Here is a 10,436-nt window from a genome sequence, read left to right as displayed (position 1 = left end):
CCGAGGGAGCTCCGCGTCGACCAGCCGGCCGGGGCCCCACTTGGGCTCTGGGCCGAGGGAGCTCCGCGTTGACCAGCCGGCCGAGGCCCGCTTGGGCGCCGCGCCGAGGGAGCTCCGGGTCGACCAGCCGGCCGGGACGCACTTGGCCTCTGGGCCGAGGGAGCTCCGGGTCGACCAGCCGGCCGGGACGCACTTGGCCTCTGGGCCGAAGGAGCTCCGCGTCGACCAGCCGGCCGGGACGCACTTGGCCTCTGGGCCGAGGCAGCTCCGGGTCGACCAGCTGGCCGGGACGCACTTGGCCTCTGGGCCGAGGGAGCTCCGCGTCCTCTATGTGGATCCATAAAAATGGCTGTGTGGTGTTCAGGAGGATCATTCTGTGTTTTCTGGGTACACTATTTGCTGTCCATTATTTCACGTGCCTTTTGGGCATGGCTGATGGAGACGGACACGAAGCAGCAGGGCAGCAATCTGGCATCTCGGCCTAGAGCGGTTTCCCAAGTGACATCTCAGAACAGGGGCTGAGAAGGCCATGGCCACCCCTCCACGGGGCCCCCTCGGTGGCCGGAGGGTGGGGGTGGGAGTGGGGCTGACGTTGGGGAGACGAGACGGGGGGGGTGGTGGTGGTGGTGGTGGTGGTGGTGGTGGTGGAGAGCTGGGCTAGGGGTTGGGGGCGTGCGAGGCGAGGGGACCGGTCCAGGTCCCCCTGAGAAGTGAAAAGTGAAGGCAGGTTCTCTCCCGCTGAGAACTTCCTGCCTTCACGCGTGTGAGAGGAGCAAGTTTCTCTCTGATCCACGGCCCTGCATCGTTTTCGCCCTGTTCAAAAAAAAAAAAAAAACAGACAAAAACGTATTTGTTTATCTTGGCTTGTTTTCTGGCCCAGGCCAAAGACCTCTTTGAGAGTGTCCAAAGGATCTGACAGGATGGGAGGGTGCAGGTCAATCCATGTGTCAAGAAGAGATCCAGGGACTCTGTCACAGCTGTGACTCGGGCCTTTTTCAGAAACAGGCCAATTTTGATGACTCCCTGGACAAGGGAGTCACCCCAGAAGTTTCCTTGAGGGGACCGAGTTGCAGGAGTCGGGGGCATGGCCCCGCCACCGCCGCCAGAGGGCCTCCTCAGCCCGGCAGGCAGGCAGGCAGGCAGGCAGGGGCTATTGTCTGTGGGCCCCACCCCCACCCTCCCCCTGCAGGGCCTCGTCAGATAGCTTCATTCAAATGCAGAAAGCTTTCCAGTCAAGTCAGAGCCTTTGACTTTGCCTCGAGCTTCTCTCTATTGAATGGTGATCCGCCCCACCCCCATTTCTCCATTTCCCCACCTTGAGGCTGCCCCTTGGGCACCGCGCGGAGGAAGGGGGCTAGGGGTGGGGGGGGGGAGGTGGGGCGGGAGGCTGAGGGACAAACTTCGCCTTGTGTCAGGCCAAAGAAGTCTCTTCCTTTTCGTAACCCAGGAAACCCCACTCATGCATGTGAGGATCACGGACGTGCGTCCAAGCAGCCATCATCACTTGACATCTTCCTCCGTGGAAGGAGGTTTTCATTCCTGCCTGCCTTCAGAGAGACAGAGAAGGAGGGAGGGGCGGAGCGTTCCTCTGGCGCTGGCCGGTTCTTGGTTCTTAAGTCACTTGAGTCCAAAACACTCCACAGGACATGGAGGTTCATGTGAGGTGGGGTGGGGTGGGGTGGGGTGGGCGGCCTGCTCCGGACCCCAGCAGTTCCCTCCTCTGACACTTCCCTGAAACCCATGAAAAGCTGAACTGGTGACTGTGTGTGTGAGTGCATGCATGTACGCGTGTACGTGAGAAACGGCGCGTGTGCGTGTGCATGGACCTGAGAGAGAAGTCCCCCCCCCCAAAAAAAGGGGGGGGGGGGAGAAAGGGGGGAACAACAACAACAACAACAAATCCAGAAGGAAAGAAGGAAGGAACGAGGGAAGGACCAAATAGGTTAGTTAGTACGGGCCTCCATGTCGTGGAAAGAGTTTCTGAGCACAGATCCTCCATTCAGTGAAACAGTTATCGTATCTCCTCTCAGGAGGCTGTGAGGTCCACAGACAGGTTCGGGAAAGCAGGCCTGGGGTGCAAGCAATCAGGTAATTTTTTTCCTCAGAGGCACTTGTAGGGAAAGCAAGGAAACACACCGGTTCATCCCTGGAGTGGATTCATTCGAAACCAGTCGGTGGAGGGGGAGTCAGTCAAGGAGATGTCTAGACGTCAGAGTTGGGTACTGGAGCGGGTTGCCATGTCCTTCTCCAGGAGACCTTCCTGGCCCGGGGATGGAACCCGGGTCTCCTGCATCGCAGGCAGACTCTTGACCGTGTGAGCCAGCGGGGAAGCTCTGTCAGAAATGTTCACCAAGTCCTCTAGCTTCCATCCGCAGGGCTTCAGGCACAGGGCCTTTTGAGTTCTCCGTCAGCAGGGCAAGAGAACATGGGACATGTTTCCCCCCAGAGAGGGTTGCCCCCAGATATCGGAGGCCACTCGGAAAACTTCAGGACCCAGTCCCCCTCTCGGGTGAAGAGCCACACGCAAAGAAAAGAACAAACCACACGTAGCACAGGACTCTCCTATCCAGAAGTGTGTATCCCCCGCTTCACGGAAACATCCTCCGGGCCCCTAAGGAACGTGTGGAAAAAAATCACTCTATCGCCAAGGCGATAAGAACCCTCGCTGAGAGCTTCTGAAGTCTGGAAGGACCAGGTAGAGGGAAAAACAGAAACGATTGCATCCTGCTGATAGGGGTAGTGTATGAAGTGACCAAAGGGGATGTCCCTCTTTCAAAATTCACATTGTAAACATTGTGTCCTTTGGGTCCTCTGTTTTTGCTTTGTGTGTGGAAAGCAACAGATTGAACGGTAGGGTCCTTTTCTTATTTATTTTATTTTTATTTATTTATTTACTTAGCCCGCCCGCCCCTCCCTCCGTCTTCTCTCTGTCTCTCTCGCTTTTCATTCAGGTTAGGGAATTAAAAAACAGAACAAAACAAAACAAAGCAAGCAAGCAAGCAAACAAACAAACAACAACAACAACAACCCGGTATTTCTGCAGGTCAGGAAGCAACAGTTAGAAGTAGACATGGAACACAACAGAGTGGTTCCAAATAGGGAAAGGAGTCCATCAAGGCTGTTATGTGGTCACCTTGCTTATCCAGCTTACATGCTGAGTGAGTACACATCATGAGAAACGCTGGGTGGGATGAAGCACAAGCTGGAATCGAGGTTGCCCGGAGAAGTACCAATCCCCTGAGATATGCAAATGACACCACCCTTATGGCAGCAATGAAGTATCGAGTGGGTTTACAAAGTCGTGTTCGTCGCGTCAGGTTTTCAGATTCTTTTCCCTTAGAGGTTAATGCAAAGTCATAAGTCTACACTCTCCTGGGCTGCATAGTGGGGTGCTTGTTTTGTGTGTGTGTGTGTGTGTGTTTTGTTTGTTTGTTTGTTTGTTTGTTTTATTACCTGCCCTGTAAGCACTTTGATGGGTGCTTGTTGATTGTCTTGATGTACCGTTTATATGTGCACGTGTTCAACCGGACCTCCTGAGTTCACAGTCCGCCCCCCCCCCCCCGATCGATCCTCGCTTCGTCAAGAAGTCAGGCATCCCACCTTTAGCATCCTACTCCTTCCTCATTTCCTCCCACCCCATGGAAGAAGTCATTCCTCCAGTTTTTCCATCGGTTCTCTACACCTCGCCTGATGATGGCGGGTGACTTGGAAGGACTGACAGATGTGAAGAATGTCTGCAAGAGCCTTGGGTGAAGGCTCCTAGGATTGGCTCGGGGAAGTGGGTGGCGTGTCAATCACTAGAGACTGTGGAAGGTATGCCCCAAGTGGCAAACACCGTTGCTTTCAGTTGTTGTCGGTTTGCTCGTCTGCAGCGAGGGACGGAAGGAAGGCTTCCACCTTCCACGGAGAAAGCTATATACCTAGCGTACCAAGGAGGTTTGACCACCCCCCAGGTTACAGGCGTGACAGGTCAGAGTGTAGAAATCTTCATGTCAAGGGTGTATTAACAACAGGCAGGCTCATCTTAAAGGCACTCCTGTCCTGTGAAGGTGGAGGGAGGGGCGGGAGGGGCAGAGGGACAATGAGGAAGGGAAGGAGAAAGCGAGGAACACGAACACGAACACACACACAGTGTGTGTGTGTGTGTGGTGTGGTGTGGTGTGGTGTGTCTGTGGCATGCGCAGGTGTTGCGTGTGTGGTGTGTGGGGGGGAGTGTGTTGTGTGTGGTGTGTGGGGGCGTAGTGTGTGTGGATATGCGTGGGGTGTGTGGGGTGTGCCTCCGGGTGGTGCGAGTGTGAGAGGGGGCGGGCAGAGAGACACAGCCAGGCAAAGAACAACACAGAGTGTGTGCATGGGTGTGTGTCTGGCTGTGTCCCTCTGCCCGCCCGCTCTCACACTCGCAACACCCGGAGGCACATCCCACGCATACCCACACACCCCGCGCTCCCCGCACCCACACTCACCCCGCACTCCCCGCACCCACACCCCCCCACCACAATCCCCCCCACACCCGCGCCCCACACCACACACGCAAAGGACAACACAGAGTGTGTGTGGGGGCGGGGGGGGGGAGCAGGGGGTGTGGGGATGCATGTGGTGTGTGCCTCAGGGTGGTGCGAGTGTGAGAGAGGGCGGGCAGAGAGACACAGCCAGGCAGAGGACAACACAGCGTGTGTGTGTGTGTGTGTGTGTGTGTGTGTGTGTGTGGTGTGGTGTGGTGTGTCTGTGTGGCGTGCGCAGGTGTTGTGTGTGTGGTGTGTGTGGGGTGTGCCTGTCAGTGGTGCGAATTTGAGAGGGGGCGGGCAGAGACACAGCCAGGCAAAGGACAACCCAGAGTGTGTGTGTGTGTGTGTGTGTGTGTGTGTGTGTGTGTGTGTGTGTGTGTGTGTGTGTGTGTGTATCTGCCCACGGCACCTCACGCCCGAACCAGCGACAGGAACATCCCACACACCCCACGCCTACCCCCACACACACACACACACCGCCCCCCCCACCCCCCGCAGGCCCACCCCCACACAGAAAGGACAACACAGTCAGAGGGAGGGAGGGAGTGAGTGACTGAGTGAGTGAGTGAGTGAGTGAGTGAGTGGGTGGGTGAGTGGGTGGTGTGAGGCCGGTGTGTGTGGTGTGTGGGGGGAGGGTGTGTGTGTGGTGTGTGCGGGTACGCGTGTGGTGTCTGTGGGTATACGTGGGGTGTGTCTGTGGTGTGCACAGGTGTGTTGCGTGTGTGGGGATGTGTGGTGTGTGTGTGTGTGCTGGGTACGGGTGCCACGTGGGGCCGTGTGTGTGTGCAGCATGGGTGTGTGGGGTGCGCCTGTGGGTGCAGGCAGTCAGAGACATGGCACGCAGACTCTAGACTGTGTGAGCCAGCGGGGAAGCTCTGTCAGAAATGTTCACCAAGTCCTCTAGCTTCCATCCGCAGGGCTTCAGGCACAAGGCCTTTTGAGTTCTCCGTCAGCAGGGCAAGAGAACATGGGACATGTTTCCCCCCAGAGAGGGTTGCCCCCAGATATCGGAGGCCACTCGGAAAACTTCAGGACCCAGTCCCCCTCTCGGGTGAAGAGCCACACGCAAAGAAAAGAACAAACCACACGTAGCACAGGACTCTCCTATCCAGAAGTGTGTATCCCCCGCTTCACGGAAACATCCTCCGGGCCCCTAAGGAACGTGTGGAAAAAAAATCACTCTATCGCCAAGGCGATAAGAACCCTCGCTGAGAGCTTCTGAAGTCTGGAAGGACCAGGTAGAGGGAAAAACAGAAACGATTGCATCCTGCTGATAGGGGTAGTGTATGAAGTGCCCAAAGGGGATGTCCCTCTTTCAAAATTCACATTGTAAACATTGTGTCCTTTGGGTCCTCTGTTTTTGCTTTGTGTGTGGAAAGCAACAGAGTGAACGGTAGGGTCCTTTTCTTATTTATTTATTTATATTTATTTATTTACTTACTTAGCCCACCCGCTCCCCGTCCCCCTCCCCCTCCCCCTCCCCCTCCCCCTCCCCCTCCCCCTCCCCCTCCCTCTTCTCTCTGTCTCTCTTGCTGTTTCATTCAGGTTAGGGAATTAAAAAAACAAAACAAAACAAAACACAAACAAACAAAACCCCGGTATTTCTGCAGGTCACAAGTAGACATGGAACACAACAGAGTGGTTCCAAATGGGGAAAGGAGTCCATCAAGGCTGTATATGTTGTCACCCTGCTTATCCAGCTTACATGCTGAGTGAGTACACATCATGAGAAACGCTGGGTGGGATGAAGCACAAGCTGGAATCGAGGTTGCCCGGAGAAGTACCAATCCCCTGAGATATGCAAATGACACCCCCCTTATGGCAGCAATGAAGTATCGAGTGGGTTTACAAAGTCGTGTTCGTCGCGTCAGGTTTTCAGATTCTTTCCCCTTAGAGGTTAATGCAAAGTCATAAGTCTACACTCTCCTGGGCTGCATAGTGGGGTGCTTGTTTTTTGTGTTTTTTTGTTTTGTTTTGTTTTGTTTTTACTACCTGCCCTGTAAGCACTTTGATGGGGTGCTTGTTTGGTTGTCTTGATGTACCATTTATATGTGCAACGTGTTAACCGGACCTCCTAAGTTGACAGTCCTGCCCCTCTTCCCACCCCCACCCCGATCGATCCTCGCTTCGTCAAGAAGTCAGGCATCCCACCTTTAGCATCCTACTCCTTCCTCATTTCCTCCCACCCCATGGAAGAAGTCCTTCCTCCAGTTTTTCCATCGGTTCTCTACACCTCGCCTGATGATGGCGGGTGACTTGGAAGGACTGACAGATGTGAAGAATGTCTGCAAGAGCCTTGGGTGAAGGCTCCTAGGATTGGCTCGGGGAAGTGGGTGGCGTGTCAATCACTGGAGCCTGTGGAAGGTATGCCCCAAGTGGCAAACACCGTTGCTTTCAGTTGTTGTCGGTTTGCTCGTCTGCAGCGAGGGACAGGTCAGACTGTAGAAATCATGTCAAGGGTGGATTAACTCATCTAAAGGCACTCCTGTCCTGTGAAGGTGGAGGGAGGGAGGGGAGGGGCAGAGGGACGACGAGGAAGGGAAGGAGAAAGCAAACGAGGAACAGGAGCACACACACACACACACAGTGGGTGTGGTGTGGTGTGGCGTGGCGTGTCTGTGGCATGCACAGGTGTTGCGTGTGTGGGGGCACTGTGCTGTGTTGTGGGTGTGTGTGTGGTATGTGGGGGTGGGGTGTGTGAGGGTATGTGTGGGGTGTGTGGGGGTGTGCCTCAGGGTGGTGCGAGTGAGACGGGGCGGGCAGAGAGACACAGCCACACACACACACACACTCACGCACGCACCACTTACTTGTGTTGTCCTTTGCCTGGCTGTGTCTCTGCACAGCCACACATGCCCCACTCGCTCACACCCCGGCCACACACTCCCCCACCCACCACGGACAACACAGAGAGTATGTGTGTGTGGGGGGGGTTGGTGTGTGTGTGTGGGGGGGCCAGGGTGTGTGGGGTATGCCTGTGGGTGTGTGCCTGAGGGTGCGAGAAGGGGCGGGCAGAGACACACCCAGGCAAAGGACAACCCAGTCAGAGGGTGTGTGTGTGTGTGTGTGTGTGTGTGTGTGTGTGTGTGTGTATCTGCCCACGGCCCCTCCCACCCGCACCAGTGACAGGCACACCCCAGACACCCCACGAATATCTCCCACACACCCCACACTCTGCCCCTAGCCGCACAGAAAGGACAGCAGAGAGAGGTGGGGTGGGTGGTGTGCGACGTGGGTGGTGTGGGGCCGCTGTGTGTGGGGGTCACGCGTGGGGTGTGTCTGTGGCGTGCACAATGTGTTGCTTGTGTGGTGTGCGGGGGCGTGTGTGTGTGTTGTGTACGGGTGCCAGGTGTGTGTGTGTGGGGTGCGCGGGGGCAGACACACACACAGTCATGCAAAGGACAACACAGTCAGAGAGAGAGAGAGAGAGAGAGAGAGAGAGACAGACAGACAGACAGACAGACACACACACACACACACACACACACACACACACAGAGACAGAATCGGGGATGCGTGCCTTTGGGTGGTGCGGTCAGAGACACAGAGTCAGGCCAAAAACAACCAACACGCATGGACATCCTCCTGAACATTTGGCTGGGCTTGTGTTTTTCTGAGCTCATCACCTCCGTTGATCAAGACCACTCCCATGAAACGTGAATCTGCCACCCTCCCCTCAAACACCATCCAGCCACTTGTCTTTGGCAGGCAGACCGGGGAGTGTGTTCCGAGTTGGCGGGCAGGCGGTTGGGTGTCACCAGGGGAGCTTCGATCCTTGCCGTTCTGGCTCTGAACCTGACCGGAGTGCGTGGATCCGGGTGATCTCTCGTGTCTTTGTTTGAAACTCTTGGCGGGAGAAGGGAGATCCCCCCCATGCCAAGTGACAAGGACAAAAAGGAGGAAAAGCCCATTCCACTTGAGTCCAAACACCTGCTCTCCCAATCAAGCAAGTTTCTTGAACTGGCTAGCCGTCCACCCCCCCCCGTGACCTCTGGCCCAAGGTGCCCCTCCCACGCAGCCTCCTTCCACAGCCCGAGGGCATTCATTCAAGAGTTGGGGCGGGCGGCCCGGCGGACCGCCCCCCGCCGGACCATCTAAAAGAGCAACTGACAGGCAGCTGTCGAGAGAGCCGGCGGCCGCAGCACGGGAGCTCCGGGGGCGACCGGCGGGGACTCATTGCCAGACAGGGTCCGTCCTAGTGCGCATTTCTACGCTCAGTCACCGACGCGGACAGGAGAACGGGACGCGACAACACTTCTGCAGAAAGTCCCTGGGTGAGGCACGACGACCGGACGGACGGGAGGAGAGGGGACGGGAGGGAGAAAGATTCTTGACTTCCCACCCACGGGGCAGCGGAATGCTCTCCCATCAGAGGGGGACCGCAGGCCAATGTCAGGCGGCGCGAGCACCCGCGCCGAGAAATACCTCGCCGTCACCCCGGTCCCTGTCACCACCTTTCAGCATACCAGGAGAAACCCCTTTTGTGACCCCGACGACGGCTCTTTTGGGAAAAGCCCCGTACAGCAACAGGACAAACAAAAGACGCACGCACGCACGCGCACACACGCGCACACACACACACACACACACACACACACACACACCCCTTCATATTGAAGGTACCCCTGTGTGTGTGTGTGTGTGCGCGCATGGTGTGTGCAAAACAAAAGACGCACACAACATGCACACCCCCCCACCCCTTCATGTTGAAAGTACCCCTCCGTATTATGGCAGTGAAACAAAAAGGAAAGGCACACACCCATCACCCACATAACCGCAACGAGAAAACTCAACGCATCTTAAAAAGAAAACGCAAATGCCCGAGAACGGGTCGTACTGGCGACTCCAGCCGCCAAGGTCAATGCGACCCGGGAACGCAAGGCCATACAACAGCCCATTGCGACAAAGCCAAGCAAAGCCGGGCCAGCTGGTCGAACCGCCGCTCCCTCGGCCCAGAGGCCAAGTGGGGCCCCGGCCCGCTGGTCGACCCGGAGCTCCGGCGGCCCGGCGTCCAAGTGGGCCACGCTACACACGCCACACACGCCATCACCCCGGTCCCTATCACCCCCTTTCCACGTACCAGGAGAAACCCCTTTTGTGACCCCGACGACGGCTCTTTTGGGAAAAGCACCGTACAGCAACAGGAGAAACGAAAGACGCACACACCATGTACACACACACACACACACACACACACACACACACTCCATGTTGAAAGTACCCCTCCGTATTATGGCAGTGAAACGAAAAGGAAAGGCACACACCCATCACCCACATAACCGCAATGAAAAAACTCAACGCATCTTAAAAAGAAAACGCAAAAGCCAGGGAACGGGTCGTACTGGCGACTCCGGCCGCCAAGGTCAATTCGGCCCGGGAACACAAAACCATACAACAGTCCATTGGGACGAAGCCAAGCAAAGCCGGGCCAGCTGGTCGACCCGCCGCTCCCTCGACCCGGAGCTCCCTCGGCGCGGCGCCCAAGCGGGCCTCGGCCGGCTGGTCGACCCGGAGCTCCCTCGGCCCAGAGGCCAAGCGGACCCCGGTCGGCTGGTCGACGCGGAGCTCCCTCGGCCCAGAGGCCAAGTGCGCCCCGGCCGGCTGGTCGACGCGGAGCTCCCTCGGCCCAGAGGCCAAGTGCGTCCCGGCCGGCTGGTCGACCCGGAGCTCCCTCGGCGCGGCGCCCAAGCGGGCCTCGGCCGGCTGGTCGACGCGGAGCTCCCTCGGCCCAGAGGCCAAGTGCGTCCCGGCCGGCTGGTCGACGCGGAGCTGCCTCGGCCCAGAGCCCAAGTGGGGCCCCGGCCGGCTGGTCGACGCGGAGCTCCCTCGGCCCAGAGCCCAAGTGGGGCCCCGGCCGGCTGGTCGACCCGGAGCTCCCTCGGCCCAGAGGCCAAGTGCGTCCCGGCCGGCTGGTCGACCCGGAGCTCCCTC

The 10,436-nt window shown here is 57.5% G+C and overlaps 1 protein-coding gene across 1 annotated transcript in view; it reads left to right on the top strand.

Moving 5' to 3' along the window:
* The first annotated feature begins 1,084 nt into the window (after positions 1-1,084).
* The window catches only part of LOC122437901 (basic proline-rich protein-like), an 11,570-nt gene continuing 2,218 nt past the window's right edge, over positions 1,085-10,436 (top strand). The window contains exon 1 of the mRNA XM_043462379.1: positions 1,085-1,127. Within this exon, the coding sequence (XP_043318314.1) occupies positions 1,085-1,127 (43 nt within the window). The remainder of the gene's footprint in view (positions 1,128-10,436) is intronic.

This window comes from Cervus canadensis, chromosome 3, assembly GCF_019320065.1.
Source record: "Cervus canadensis isolate Bull #8, Minnesota chromosome 3, ASM1932006v1, whole genome shotgun sequence".
NCBI lineage: Eukaryota > Metazoa > Chordata > Mammalia > Artiodactyla > Cervidae > Cervus > Cervus canadensis.
Note: the sequence above shows the minus strand (reverse complement) of the source record. Positions and strands in the feature narration are given on the sequence as shown.